This window comes from Mya arenaria, chromosome 6, assembly GCF_026914265.1.
Source record: "Mya arenaria isolate MELC-2E11 chromosome 6, ASM2691426v1".
In the NCBI taxonomy this organism is placed as follows: Eukaryota; Metazoa; Mollusca; class Bivalvia; order Myida; family Myidae; genus Mya; species Mya arenaria.
The window spans coordinates 59,736,882-59,754,374 of record NC_069127.1 but is presented as its reverse complement, the minus strand read 5'-3'; the positions used below and the strand labels follow the sequence as shown (position 1 = coordinate 59,754,374).

At 33.6% G+C, this 17,493-nt stretch overlaps 2 protein-coding genes across 2 annotated transcripts in view; one reads left to right on the top strand and one right to left on the bottom strand.

Annotated features, from left to right (window-relative positions):
• Positions 1–11,059, top strand: part of LOC128238448 (uncharacterized) — a 53,832-nt gene extending 42,773 nt beyond the window's left edge. Inside the window, exon 4 of the mRNA XM_052954377.1 lies at positions 10,477–11,059. Within this exon, the coding sequence (XP_052810337.1) occupies positions 10,477–11,022 (546 nt within the window). The 3' untranslated portion in view covers positions 11,023–11,059. The remainder of the gene's footprint in view (positions 1–10,476) is intronic.
• A 2,333-nt stretch (positions 11,060–13,392) lies between these two features.
• Positions 13,393–17,076, bottom strand: LOC128237953 (uncharacterized). The gene is made up of 2 exons (XM_052953528.1): positions 16,754–17,076; positions 13,393–15,150 (listed from the first exon to the last, which is right to left on the bottom strand). The coding sequence occupies exons 1-2, from the start codon at positions 16,967–16,969 to the stop codon at positions 13,393–13,395; spliced, it is 1,974 nt and encodes a 657-aa protein (XP_052809488.1). The 5' UTR covers positions 16,970–17,076.
• Between the last annotated feature and the right edge of the window lie 417 nt (positions 17,077–17,493).

Below are 17,493 nucleotides of genomic sequence, written 5' to 3'. Positions count from 1 at the left end.
GCCATATCCCAAAGACGTTTCCAAATCAAAACTTTAACATATGTTAACATTCTGGAAATGTCCGCATGCTACTAGAGAGTTTCTTTGGGATTTCAAGTCTTAAATAATATTGAAGTAAACAAATTGAAATTAATGAACGTTTCTAGTTCATATATTGTTTCTCATTATGCACAGTTTCACTTGTTCCTGTTAAAAGTCTTCTACATTAAACTCATGTGAAATGCGTGTAACATCTTAATATTTCAAGGATAGTGCCATTGCAATGTTTTCTAGAATGCTAATAAATATTTTGTGAGTTTCATTAGTCAATTATCGATAACTTGGAACAGAAACATTCAAACCAATCCGGTCCCACATCAAGTTGAATGGAACTTGTGAAGACTATCCTAGGGAATTCAAGATGATAAGATCACCTTAATGGCCCAGTTATGAAACTTTATTAACGCCCTCGAAATGCATGATCATTTTAAAACATTTGGAGTATTATTCACTGATCGGGAGTAAATTAATGATGTACAACGCCAGCTTGGTTCATTTCAACAGAGAGCTGTGACCTTGGTAGAAACAGCTTAATGCTTATCATAAAACCATCAACTTTGGGCGATGGAACAGTGCAAGCTTAATTGCTTTTATAAGAGGGATGTGTCTCGCCTTGGTAGATACTGCTTTATGCTTATCATGTAACACATTAATTCCATGCATGGAAACATTCCAAGCCGCCTTTGATCGTTACTGACCCCGAAATGCATGATCTTTTACAAACATTTCAATAATAACAATTATGTATTTATTTTAAGAAGTATTAAGTATTCGGAAGATATGCACCAGTCAATTGTAACCACGCCCCCCACCCCCAGGTCCGTTGGTATAACGGGGATAGCCGGTGAAACGGGCCGTGTTTTTACCTTTCAGGAGGCCCCGCAGTGCCGGGTGAATGCGGTGGTTTTACCTTCGCTTTAAATATAGCGGGGAATGGGCTTTACCTAGGGTCCCTGGGGTGCGGGGGCATTTGGCGGGAATTTTACCATTTGTACGTCCCCGCAGGGCGGGGATTTTAGCCGGGGTTGGCTTGACCGAAGTCAAAGTCCCCGCTCTTCCCCGGAACTGGGGGGCAGTGGTTACAATTGACTGGCGCATTAAACTACGATGGAACAGCGAAAACTTAATTATTTTTGACAGAGAGCTGTGGCCTTGTTAGAAATAGCTTTATACGTATAATTCAACACATAACCTCAGTGGTGGTGGAACAGCGCACGCTTGGTTCAATTTTACAAAGAGCTGTGAACTTGACGCGTTAACGCATGCATGGTATCATACCAAGCCGCCTTTTGATCGTTTCTACTATAACCTGTTCAATTTCAACGAAGCTTTTGTCATAAGATATACCAGTTGACCGACAACCTGACTTTAAAATTTCAAAACCAAATACTTAGCTATGAATATTTTGCAATTATTTTTTTAATTGCTATTTTGGTGAAGACCAAATAGTTGCAATTTAGAAAGTATTGCCTAGGTCAAATGCCCATTTACATACGCTTGAAAAGAAATGACAATTTACAAAACATATTATTTAAAGATATTTATTCAATATATCATAGCAATGTATATCAAATACACACATTTCTTCTGTGTCTAATAGCAATTCATTTCATATATATACTTGCTATCAATATCTCATTACAAAACATATCTTATACACACATTTATTCGATCTCTGATTACAAGTTATTAAGTTATTACATATAATCCATACAAAGAGTTCATATATACACATAGTCCATACATATGCTTATTGCACATAACCTACACAAAGAGTTCTTATGCATTATCCATACACAGAGTTATTACACACACTATATACATAGAATTATTACACACAACATATACACAGAGTTAATATACGCCATCAATAAATAGAGATATTGTTCACCACCCATACATATATTTATTACACACCATCATTACATAGAGTTAATATACACCATCCATACATATAGTTATTACACACCATCATAACATAGAGTTAATATACACCATTCAAACATATAGTTATTACACACCATCATAACATAGAGTTAATATACACCATCCATACATATAGTTATTACACACCATCATTACATATAGTTATTACACACCATCATTACATATATAGTAATACACACCATCCATACATATAGTTATTACACACCATCATTACTTAGAGTTAATGTATACCATCCATACATATAGTTATTACACACCATCATTACATAGAGTTAATGTACACCATCCATACATATAGTTATTACGCACCATCATTACATATAGTTATTACGCACCATCATTACATATATAGTAATACACACCATCCATACATATAGTTATTACACACCATCATTACTTAGAGTTAATGTATACCATCCATACATATAGTTATTACACACCATCATTACATAGAGTTAATATACACCATCCATACATATAGTTATTACGCACCATCATTACATAGAGTTAATATACACCGTCCATACATTTAGTTATTACGCACCATCATTACATAGAGTTAATATACACCATCCATACATATAGTTATTACACACCATCATTACATATAGTTATTACACACCATCCATACATATAGTAATTACACACCATACATACATATAGTTATTACACACCATCATTACATAGAGTTAATATTACACCATCCAAACATATAGTTATTACACACCATCATTACAAAGAGTTAATATACACCATCCATACATTTAGTTATTACGCACCATCATTACATAGAGCTAATATACACCATCCAAACATATAGTAATTACACACCATCATTACATAGAGTTAATATACACCATCCAAACATATAGTTATTACACACCATCATTTAATAAAGTTAATATTACACCATCCAAACATATTGTTATTACACACCATCATTACAATATAACTGTCATATAGTTATTACACAACATCATTACATAAAAAATATACACCATCCAAAATACATGTTTAGTAATTACACATCATCATTGCATATACTTAATATAAACCATCCATACATATAGTTATTACACACCATCATTACATAGAGTTAATATACACCATCCATACATATAGTAATTACACACCATCATTACATATAGTTATTACACACCATCATTACATATATAGTAATACACACCATCCATACATATAGTTATTACACACCATCATTACTTAGAGTTAATGTACACCAGCCATACATATAGTTATTGCGCACCATCATTACATAGAGTTAATATACACCATCCATACATATAGTTATTACGCACCATCATTACATAGAGTTAATATACACCATCCATACATTTAGTTATTACACACCATCATTACATAGAGTTAATATACACCATCCATACATTTAGTTATTACGCACCATCATTACATAGAGTTAATATACACCATCATTACATAGAGTTAATATACATCATCCATACATTTAGTTATTACGCACCATCATTACATAGATTTAATATACACTATCCATACATTTAGTTATTACACACCATCATTACATAGAGTTAATATACACCATCATTACATAGAGTTAATATACATCATCCATACATTTAGTTATTACGCACCATTATTACCTAGAGTTAATCTACACCATCCATACATATAGTTATTACACACCATCATTACATAGAGTTAATATACACCATCCATACTTAAGTTATAACACACCGTCCATACATATAGTTATTACACACCATCATTACATATATAGTAATACACACCATCCATACATATAGTTATTACACACCATCATTACTTAGAGTTAATGTACACCAGCCATACATATAGTTATTGCGCACCATCATTACATAGAGTTAATATACACCATCCATACATATAGTTATTACGCACCATCATTACATAGAGTTAATATACACCATCCATACATTTAGTTATTACACACCATCATTACATAGAGTTAATATACACCATCCATACATATAGTTATTACACACCATCATTACATAGATTTAATATACACTATACATACATTTAGTTATTACACACCATCATTACATAGAGTTAATATACACCATCATTACATAGAGTTAATATACATCATCCATACATTTAGTTATTACGCACCATTATTACCTAGAGTTAATATACACCATCCATACAGTTAGTTATTACACACCATCATTACATAGAGTTAATATACACCATCCATACATTTAGTTATTACACACCATCATTACATAGAGTTAATATACACCATCCATACATATAGTTATTACACACCATCATTACATAGAGTTAATATACACCATCCATACATTTAGTTATTACACACCATCATTACATAGAGTTAATATACACCATCCATACATTTAGTTATTACACACCATCATTACATAGAGTTAATGTATACCATCCATACATATAGTTATTACGCACCATTTCTACATAGAATTAATATACACCATCCATACATATAGTTATTACACACCATCATTACATAGAGTTAATATACACCATCCATACATATAATTATTACACACCATCATTACATAGAGTTAATATACACCATCCATACATATAGTTATTACGCACCATTACTACATAGAATTAATATACACCATCCATACATATAGTTATTACGCACCATCATTACATAGAATTAATATACACCATCCATACATATAGTTATTACACAGCAACATTACAGAGAGTTAATATACACCATCCATACATATAGTTATTACACACCATCATTACATAGAGTTAATATACACAATCCATACATTTAGTTATTACACACCATCATTACATAGAGTTAATATACACCATCCATACATTTAGTTATTACACACCATCATTACATAGAGTTAATACACACCATCCATACATATAGTTATTACACACCATCATTACATAGAGTTAATATACACCATCCATACATTTAGTTATTACACACCATCATTACATAGAGTTAATATACACCATCCATACATTTAGTTATTACACACCATCATTACATAGAGTTAATATACACCATCCATACATTTAGTTATTACACACCATCATTACATAGAGTTAATGTATACCATCCATACATATAGTTATTACGCACCATTTCTACATAGAATTAATATACACCATCCATACATATAGTTATTACACACCATCATTACATAGAGTTAATATACACCATCCATACATATAATTATTACACACCATCATTACATAGAGTTAATATACACCATCCATACATATAGTTATTACGCACCATTACTACATAGAATTAATATACACCATCCATACATATAGTTATTACGCACCATCATTACATAGAATTAATATACACCATCCATACATATAGTTATTACACAGCAACATTACAGAGAGTTAATATACACCATCCATACATATAGTTATTACACACCATCATTACATAGAGTTAATATACACAATCCATACATTTAGTTATTACACACCATCATTACATAGAGTTAATATACACCATCCATACATATAGTTATTATACACCATCATTAAATAGAGTTAATATACACCATCCATACATATAGTAATTACACACCATCATTACATAGATTTAATGTACACCATCCATACATTTAGTTATTACACACCATCATTACATAGAGTTAATACACACCATCCATTCATTTATTTATTACCCACCATCATTACATAGAGTTAATATACACCATCCATACATATAGTTATTACACACTATCATTACATAGAGTTAATGTACACCATCCATACATATAGTTATTACACACCATCATTACATAGAGTTAATATACACCATCCATATATTTAGTTATTACGCACCATCATTACATAGAGTTAATATACACCATCCATACATTTAGTTATTACGCACCATCATTACATAGAGTTAATATACACCATCCATACATATAGTTATTACACACCATCATTACATAGAGTTAATATACACCATCCATACATTTAGTTATTACGCACCATCATTACATAGAGTTAATATACAATATCCATACATTTAGTTATTACACACCATCATTACATAGAGTTAATATACACCATCCATACATTTAGTTATTACGCACCATCATCACATAGAGTTAATATACACCATCCATACATATAGTTATTACACACCATCATTACATAGAGTTAATATACACTATCCATACAGTTAGTTATTACACACCATCATTACATAGAGTTAATATACACTATCCATACATATAGTTAATATACACCATCATTACATAGAGTTAATATACACTATCCATACAGTTAGTTATTACACACCATCATTACATAGAGTTAATATACACCATCCATACATTTAGTTATTACGCACCATCATTACATAGAGTTAATATACACCATCATTACATAGAGTTAATATACACCATCCATACATTTAGTTATTACACACCATCATTACATAGAGTTAATATACACCATCCATACATATAGTCATTACACACCATCAGTACATAGAGTTAATGTTCACCATCCATACATATAGTTATTACACATCATCATTACATAAAGTAATTACACACCATCCATACATATAGTTATTACACACCATCATTACATATAGTAATTACACACCATCATTACATATAGTTATTACACCCCATCCATACATATAGTTATTACATACCATCATTACATAGAGTTAATGTACACCATCCATACATATAGTTATTACACCCCATCCATACATATAGTTATTACACACCATCATTACATAGAGTTAATGTACACCATCCATACATATAGTTATTACACACCATCACTACATATAGTTATTACACACCATCCATACATATAGTTATTACGCCCCATCCATACATATAGTAATTACACAACATTAACATATAGAGTTAATATACACCATCCATAAGTATATATATAGTTATTATACACCATCCACACATAAAGTAATAACACATCATAGGAACCTAGATTTAGCACACACCATCCATAGATAGAGTTATTACACAACATCCATTCATTAAGGTATTACACATTATCCCCCATATAATGTTAATACGCATTGTCCATACAGAGAGCTAGCTACATGTATTACACACAATCCATACATAGAGTTATTCCCCACCTCCCATACAAGAGTTAATATGAAATAAGGCACTGCCTTTGATGAGCTCTAGGTATGTTATCAACTACAAAAACTGCTAATGCAGTTCATTTTTTCTTAGCAGGGATGATAACAGAGCCAAGTTGCCAATCCTGAAAATGTCTGCGTGGGGTTCAGGGGGCCGCTCAAGGCCCCCGATGGGTCCAGGGCAAAGCCCTGGTGGGGGGAAAGGGGGCAAAGCCCCCCCGAAGCTTTCCGTTTTTTAGGGATTCTAATACCCTTTTTTGCCTTAGAATAGTGTTTACTTATACTTCTAATAAAACTCAACTGATCCAAATGCCTGTGTATGAACAGTCTACACTGTGGGATGTTTGATTTATAATAATGCACAACATATCAATTATCATGCTTGCAAATGATTATTGCAAAAGTGTTTTTTGTTCAATTTTTATGTATCATAAGAGTATTAAATCCATTTTCTGCACATTTGATGGGAATACAATGTTATTAATTAATATATATATATATATATATATATATATATATATATATATATATATATATATATATATATATATATATATATATATATATATATATATATATATATATTATTCCAAGTAATATCCAAACGGGACTTAAATGCTTTGGCAGCGTAGCCGTTGTGGACATGGTGGACTTTGGCATATTCTGGTCCCCAAGCCAGATTTTTCTCCTCATGGTGTTACATGAGTCCAGTAGCACACAAACTAGATTGTCCCACGGCAGTTCAAGTCTCTCAAACAGGCTTTCAAATTCCATGAAAATTGATTCAGAATCAGCCCTTGTGATTTTTAAGGAGGCCAAATGTCTCAACACTATTTCTTTCTCTATAGCAGAAAAATAGCTGCAACAGTTTTCTCATTGTTTGTGTTTGTTGACTTGTCTTAGTTGAAACAAAACCGAGATCCATTAACTCCTTCACATGTTCATCATTGAAATGGCTAGCCACTCCTTAAGTTATCTTGTATGATGCTGTACTCCTTTGAAGTTTTAATTCACTGAGAGCCTTTGTATCTTTGGCAAGTGTCTTAAGTAAGACACACTACTGTGGTGCCAGGGAGCATGTTCAGCCATTAATCCAAGTATCATGGCCTCTGGATTGAATTGTTAGTCATTGACAGGAACAACTGGATGCACTGGCTGAGGTGTCTGTTCATCTCTGACTTTTGTAACCATCAACATACTTGGAAATACAAATTACAACTATAGAATTTAAATTTCACTCAAACTGGGTCCTCAAGAAGTTTTGTTGAACTGTCTCAAATAGAAAATAAAATGACTGCCTCTACGTAATATGTATTACTACTACAAAATATTTATTCATTTTTTTTAAATTTGAACCAAACCAATTTTCATTTGAACCTTAAAGGTCAACAGCCACTTCTTATTGAGAACAATGCTTCAAACATTATGAGAATAATAAAGAAACGGCTTACAGCGTAAACTTCCATTGGCCAAATAAAATTTGTAAAATAAAAATCGATTATTATGACACAATCCGAATCGTGATGTCCGAAATAATGCTACATGCGCAAAATTCATTCTCAGTCTGATCACTTTCTATTAACTTAAAAAAAAAAAAAAACGTTTCGGGAATTTCTCTTAAAAATAAATGGCAAATATACCCTTAAAATCGACGAATCGATGTTTTTAGAAGTAGGTGGCGGTCGTTTATTTTCCAATTTTCCAATACTCGTTTATTCGTCTTCGTCGTCTGTCAATTCCGGATACGACCATCCGGATACTGTCTTCTAGTCCCATCGGTAATTTCCGTAATCACCGGATGCTATCTTAACCAATCATATAGCTCGATTGCCTAGTCTGGAGTTCCTTCCCCTTTCTGCTACGCAGAGAGTCAGGCTCACGCCAATCAATGTCGGACGCGATGTGTAAACAAATCTAAGGGGATTTCTTAATTTATTGATCATCCGGTAAGCAAAAGTTGAGTGTCTTTGAAAATATATTATAAATGTAAAGGTAACGTTAAATTGCTTTAGAGCAATATCTTTTTAGCATATTTACAGATATGATAAACTTGCATAGTTTTCGGACAATTATGCATTTTGTATAAATTCGGACATCATTGTGACATTAGGTTTGTGAACGTTTATAGTGATTTTAATACCTTTATTTCATGGTACAAGTTATATTTGTCCTTTAAACACGTTCAGATCAGTGCCTTTTCTTAAAAAAATGTATTTTTAAATTACGTTCTAAATATAAATAGAGTTCTAATAGCTAAAGAACTTCAGCGAACACGTTATATATTACCTTTTTGGATGTGTTCGCTGAAGAGAACGCCGTATCCAAACCCTACCAGAATTCGTGAGATTTTTATATCACGCTGTTATTTCACTTGTATGCATTGTACAGACAAAATAGCTGTATCCTTAGGTAAATGAAGTAAAATGTAGTTCACAAACTCATTTTCAAAACCAAAAACCACTTTAAAGATAGTTGATTTAGCATTTTAATAAATCCTATTACAAGCATTCCTTATCTAGGTCATAGTTGTGTTCAAATTTAATCACGTGACACCAAGATTTTCAGAAAATACCCATGTGACCTAGTGTTTATTTTGCTGTTATTTTTTCTATTTCGAATAATTAATAAATAACTAATAACAAATTTGGAATAAATAAAATTTTTTTACTAATCAAAAGGTATTTACAGCCTTACTGCAATTGGATTCAACTAAATGAACAATGTGAATCTGATGCTATAAATAGAATCCATCGACGTCATCATTGTCATGTGATTGCATTGCATCATCACATTCTGGTTGACTTTACTATGGGGGTTACGCCATAACTTTAATGTGTTGTAAACATCAAAAAATAAATATCAACATTAAAGTTATAGAAGCCAGAACTAGAGCTATAATTGCTTCATAAGCAAAAAAGATTTCAACCTCAAACCTAGATGTTACTTTGACCACATCCGTCAGCACAGGGACAGATATGCATTTGAACTGTGAGTTGCTCTTCTTGTAATACTTGCAAAAATGACAAGCCCCTAAAATGCACATTCATCGCCTGATGTCTATCATTACCTGTATGTCCAAAATATCGCACTTATGAGTTGGATGGAATCCAATGATACCCCTACAAATAAATATATACCAGAAATCATGTCTATAATTGCTATAATTTTGTTTAGGTAAAGTCCAAATGGTCAGAAATACATGGGTATATAGTTTTTTTTATGTACCCAACATAGTCATGTTTGGGATAAAATATTGATATTGATATTAAGGTGTCAATATACAAAAAAATGGATCTTTAATTATTTATTATATTTTGTTATATTTCCAGGAACAAGAATATTCAAAGGCCTTAGAAACCTTCAACAAGGTCTATAAAACTGAAATTCCTGGATTAAAGCCTCTGCAAGCAAAAACATTAAATGTGCTGCTTTCTGGAAAGGATTGTGTCTGCTGTCTCCCAACTGGCTATGGGAAATCTCTTATCTTTGAAATTCTTCCATTTATTGACCCAGCTTGTTTAGTATTAGTAGTGGAACCTTTAAACGTGATCATGGTGCAAGAGTGCCAGAAGCTTGGTGACTCAGCTATTTGTCTTTCAGCGGAAAGTGATTTAGGTCCCGTCAAAGATGGAAAAGTGAAGTATATTTTTTGCCATCCAGAGGACATTTTAAATAACAAGAGCATCATTGAGCTGTTTAGATGTGAACATATGAATGAAAGAAAAACATTCTTAGTCATTGATGAGGCACATTGCGTTTTGGAATGGGGCGACGACTTTAGACCTAATTACAAACAACTAGCTAACTTAAGATCTGTTTTTGTTTGTAATGTGTTAGCTCTTTCAGCAACGGTGACATGTGTTGGACAAAGATAACTAATTAAAAACTTACATCTCATAGATTGTGAATGTGTTTGTGCTCCGCCAACAAAGGCAAACATTGAACTTATTGTGCTAAAAAGACCAAGCGCTACTGCCAGAGGAAACTGTGCAAGCACTCCCTATGATTACATCTTTGAAAGGGTACTGCACGAGCTCAATGATCTAGGTAGCCAGTTCCCAATCACTGTTATTTACTGTAAGTCTATGCAGTGGATAGGCTACGGATACCAGCTGGCCAGAGAAATCCTGAATAACAAGTTCTATGTTTGTGATCAGATTCCAGAAAATGCACGGGTAGTGATGTTCCACTCCTCAATGGAAGGCAGCAGTGGGTGGTAAGGCAAGTATCAGCTTAATCCATTAAGTAAATACATTAAGACAGAGTCATTTAAAACAAACATGTACTAAGTAAATAATTTTACCCTCAGAACTAAAGTTTATGGGGTATATTGGAATTACCCTGTCCATCCGTCTGTCCATAGAGCTTGTAAGCGCAAGTTTCCTACACGATTGGTCGGATTTTGATCAAACTACCAAATGGAAGAACATGACTTGTAGATGTGCATAAAGAAAGATAACTCTGTTCTGAAGATAATAAAGGGATATAATTTGACGTCAAACTTTGACGTTTATAGTCCTTATTCACTATCAATTTGGTACCTTGGGGTATCAGTCACATTTTGTAAGCATTACTTATGAAAAAGTATTCCTTAAGTACCCAGAAGTCATTGAATCAGGTACATATTGAATACTACTTCTTTCAATGTAGTTGCTAGTGGGCTATTTACGCCAAAGTTTAAGGTCATTGTGATAATCTTTGACACATTCTGTTTACAGTTGAAACAGATGATCCTGGATAGTCTTCAAAAGCCGCCAGAGCATTGCAGCATCAGACTGGTATTTGCATCAGTGGCTCTTGGCATGGGAGCAGACCTGCAGCATGTCAAGCGTGTGATACATGCTGGCCCGCCATCTTCATTAGAAAGTAATAGATTTATCTCTTTACTAAACCCTTTATTTAATACTTTAATGTTGTGAACTAAATTAAAACATATAAATAAAAAATATGCTTTATTTAGCATAAAATGTTCAGATATAATCATAAACATTAAAACAAATGACCATGTCACAACATATTTATGATTTATATTTATAATGAAATGTTAGTTTTACTTTACTACATCTGAAATATAATAATATAACATATTCTACATTCTCTAAACAGAACTTCTTGTCTGTAATACTATTTAATACTGTATTTTAAAACATCATCAGACCAAGCAGACAACAATTACAAAATTAAATATTATAGGCATTATACACATTTTTTTCAGCATATGTTCAAGAAATCGGACGGTGCGGAAGAGATGGTGCACATGCTAATGCCATCCTGTACTACAATAACAGTGACCTAGGTATTCAGCACATGCAAGCAAGCATGAAGGATTATTGTAAAACAGACAAATGCAAGAGGGAATTTATAAATGAACATTTTGGATTTGATCTGTCTGATAGGCCAACTATTTGTTGTAATATCTGCCAATCTGATCTTGGTTTGGAATGGGATTTTTCTCAGCTATTAATAAAATAAACTGAATATGCACCCATTTTCCTTATTCTTAGACAATGTTGTGGAAATCATATGCCCGATTTGGCCATCATGGGTAATTTGATTGATGGGCAAGTGAAATTTCCCTAGTTGTCCAGGGGAGATTAAAACTTGAGCTCCTAAAGCTTTTGTCTCGATAATACTATGGAATTGCATTTAAACTGACTCATACTAAGACTTGAACAGACTTTGCGGTCTTTTTATGTTTACATGCATCTGTGCAGGTGTGAGAATTATATGTACAAGTATATTTTTGCATAAAAATCGAGTCAAATGCTCGGTAGCATTATATAAAGTATTTGTTAAAATTAAAATGAATTCCATTGATTATGAAATTTAGCTGATATAAACAGTATTATGTTAAAAGTGTATCTCCATTTCTCTTTTGTCTAAAGTACAATGTATGATTTAAGCATATTCCAAACAAACCATGTCTCTTATATGTGTATTAATATATGAATAACCACTTTTCCAAGGTTGGTCTCTTTAGACAGGTTCAATAGTAAATGTATTTATGTGTATCCAATCTGGAAAATGTAATAAAAATTGGCCTAGATATTTGCAAAGTAACATTCTGACCAGGTTTCATCAAGATTGTGCCAAAATTATGGCTTCTAGGAGTGTTGGCAAGCTAAATGTAGACAATGCATAATTTATTACGCACAGTTACATACATAGACTATCACACTGGTTCACTTTGATCATCGCGTGTATCATATATAAATATAGCTTTGCACATGCATTTTTATTAGACTTTAATGCCCAACGTCGTAGTACATATGGAGTTTGTGTTTTTCAATCCACAAAACGAGTTCATCCATATCGAGTTTTGTGATTGGATTCTTTGGCATGTTCTTCAGTGACTGAATGCACCGCCCACACACATGGTGGAAAGGTCTTACTGATCTCAAGTCTGTTATTAAGTGAAGCTCATCTTGGTAGGAAGATGGTGTCTTGTGTTTCTGAGCCCGTCTACAAACATGCGTTTCTGTGTCATATTTGTCAGAGATTTCATTCATTCCATGAAAGGATGAGCTTCTGTTTTTCATTGATGCCTCTGATACATTGGAACACATGGATTTGAGATGGTTCTTTGTAACTCTTACAAGATGCTCCATCTGGAGATCAGCTGGTATATGGGTATTTGTTTTCCCACCAGTGTTAACAAACAGGCCATACAAACTGCTATTAGCAACCTTTTCACTGAGTTTTGCAAGCTGTTGACAAAGAAACTGCAGAATTTCAAGTGCATACTTTGACCTGTGGTTGTGGCCTTTTAGAAACACCATCAAGTATTTCAAAGTTCTCAGTAGGCGATTTCTGTCTGGAATTTTGATGACATCATTCAACCGAAGATAAACCAGACCAATCTCAAGAACAACTTTGCCATATACATGCATGGAGTCACAACCATAATCATGGTTTTCGGCTGAAACTGGTTGAATTTTATCAAGAGCATTTCTACTGTCACGCAAGACTCTTTCATCTAAAGGCCTAACTAATTCACATAGCCACTTGTTGATGTCCTCGCTGCTCATGTTTGTACAGTCAGGCAGTTGAATATTGGGGACAGCGTTTGTATCTTCTACCTGAAAGTACTCGCATGCTGCCTCCACTATGTAAGATTTAATGAAGGAGACGGCCAACTCCTTGCAGTCATTGTAGTGGTTCTTGACATCCAAGCCATCTGCATCTTTTCGTTGTAAACGGATTTTTTTAGCATGCAATGTGAAAATTTCAGTGTTTGATGTATGGTAAAGAATTTGGTAAAAGCTAGATAGCACAGTCATTTGCAGGTGAAACAATTCAAATGTAATTGGCTTTAAGTTTTCAAATCTCTCTGTTGGGGTCAATGCTGCGGCACGGAGACGTTTGGCTCCAGAGAATCGTTCTCGAGTCAACTGATCTCCGCCGATATGTACAGGCTCTGGTGGCATTCCAGCACTTATATGAACAGAATTCACTAGTGACTCATAACTGTCGAGAATGTCAACAACATCTGAATACTTTTGCTCGTTTTTGGCCATTATAGGAAGTGGTATTACTTTATTCTTCTCGTGAAGAAGTTGACTATGCTCTCCTAGTATGTCCTCATTTGCTGCTTTCTTGGCAAACTTGAGCCAAGGAAAGAATTCTGTAAGAGTTCTAGCAACGGGTCGATTCATATCATCTATCAAATACTTCCAATTATCATCTGCTAACAGAAAACTTGCAACGGGTAGAATCCTTAGATCACATTGAGGTGACTGGTCAGAGAGGTAATCAAAAGACATGTTCTGAACTATGGAAGTGGATCCAAACCAATGTTCCATGTGTCGAATTTTACCACTACTCTTCCTAGCATGAGCAACACCAAGCTGAAAGTTAATATTGTCGCCAACTATTCGAAATTGTTTTCTTTCTTTTATTGCATCTATTAATTCAGTCTTGAAATGTCCAGATATTGTATCCATTGTGGACAACAATCCCGAGTGGCTCAAAGTAATACCAAGTGGTTGCAACCGATCATAAACCTGAAAATTATTAGAAGTGAAGATAATGTATCTCACATCAATGCAAAACATACCATTGTTTCTATATAAATTAGTATTTTAGTCCAGATGATACAAAAATCTGCCTAGGATGTTCAAATAAACTTGCTTACCAATGTTTATTACAAATTTCATAAAAAATGTATTGTTTTAGTCATTTAGCCAGATAATTTGTTATCCACTTTGCTGGTTTATAAGTAATCTCATTACTTTTGGCCAAGCGATTAAGGAGAAGAAGTGGTTTGAAACAATCATTGATAATGGACAAACGACTGACAAAATACAATCACAATGCTCACCTTGAGCACATTGTGCTCAGGTGTGCAAATAAGAAAAATAATTTACTTCAGTACCTTGCTTTATTTTTGAAAATTTATAATTCTACAAAAAAAATTACCATAATAAGATTTATAATCAAAGCAATGACTGCATTTTATCAAATGAATAGATGTTCAATATAACACTCTCAAAAATAGTTAAAAAGCATGCCTTTTTCAACATTATGGGTACTTGCAGTGCAAAGTTTTATCATTATTAGATGAGAATAGCTTGATCCAAACCTGGATAGTAAATAACAAAGGACAATGGTGACTATGTCAGAGATCACAATTTCAATAGTACTGAGAGTAAAACACTGAAATAGAATAAATAATAATAAAAATTTAAACAACAGACAAGAACTTTTCAACTGTCTTGATATTAGGCCTAAAAAAAGTCTTTTTTTTGGTCACCGTGCCCAAACTGACAATGGTTGGTCATAATTTTTTTTATATTTTTATAGAGGTAAATTGCCATAATTGTCTTAAAAATCTTATAGCAAAGGTGGTTAAATTTGATACAGAATATTGAATTTCTCATTAATTTAATGCTTTCAATTTAAAAAAAAAAATAGGCAAATAAAAATAGTTCAAATAACCGTCATTTCCAAACAGTCTTAGTTTGAATCTTGTTGGTTATAAACCATACAAACAAACCAAATAGTCTTGAATTTTAATATAATTTCGGATAAACTGCCAAAAAATTCTAATATCAAGTGAATTTTTGGGTTATTTCGGGTGACCAGAAAGCAAACATATTTTTGAGACCTTAACAAACAAGATAACTATTAACATTCAACAGTATTGAAACTCATCAATGGTGATCAAAGTCTCTAATCTTTTCAAACAAGCTCAAAATAGCAAAGACAAATATTTAACAGAAAATTCACATGAAAGAAGATCAGATTAAAATGAATATCGCCATTAATCGAACAAATAATTTTGTACTTCATGCATCCTGTCTTTACAGTTAAACACCCACTGAATATCCAAGTATCAGGTTAAGACTCAACACACTGATTTTTTCCTCATTGCATAAACTAATGGTAATAAGGATTATTGGTTATCTATGGTGTAATTCTATGGTGCCTCGGTCACAAAAATAGATGGCAAATTACAAATTGATCCGTGCTAGTGGCTGGAAAAAAAATCAGTAATAATGTATGCATAAACCATGTTTCAATGAACTTTCTGCTATAAAACAGTTCATGCATCAACAAACAAAAAGAAACGGAAAACGCAAACGTTTGAACAGTAACACTATTTACTTTCTGATGAGTCTGTTCATTGGCAAGTGTGATGGTCACAACCTTCTGCACTAATGATAGTTCATGAAACCTCTGCTTCATGAGCATGCCATAGATTGCTCCGATTACTGGAACTAGTGAATTGGTTGCTGAAGAATGTCCTATTTTACTGGTTGGTAATGTTACGGCCAACAAAACTTCAGCCAAAAGAGGCTGTTTGGTATGAAGTTCTTCCATACATCATCCCAGCTAAAACTGCAAAGTTCCTCATAACTTGTTCCATGGAGTACACAGTTTCTTGCACTATTTTCGATATCGTATAAAACCTCAAGAATTATGCTCCCTCGTAGTCCGCCCGGTTAGCTCAGTCGGTAGAGCGTTGGACTGTTAATCGGACAACCCGGGTTCGATTCCCGGGCGGACCAGGTCACTTCTGTTGTGATTGGTTATGAAATCCTTTCTACGACCAATCGCACTGTACCACTGCCCTGGCATGTACAGAAGCTGGCAGTTCCTTGCAGTAGTGAAGGCACCTAGTACTGGTTCACCGCCCAGGATAGGTGTGCGGTGGTTGAACTGTCACTCTGGGACCCTTTAATGTGCTCACGCCGGGACCCTGAGTATAAACAACTAACACCACCACTCCCTCGTAGTGGAGACTGCATGATTTTCTCCGCGGCAGTACAAGAACCTGCAAAAATATCAGATAAAGTTTAAATGAATTGAATAGAAATTCATAGCATTCCTGCTACACATGCATT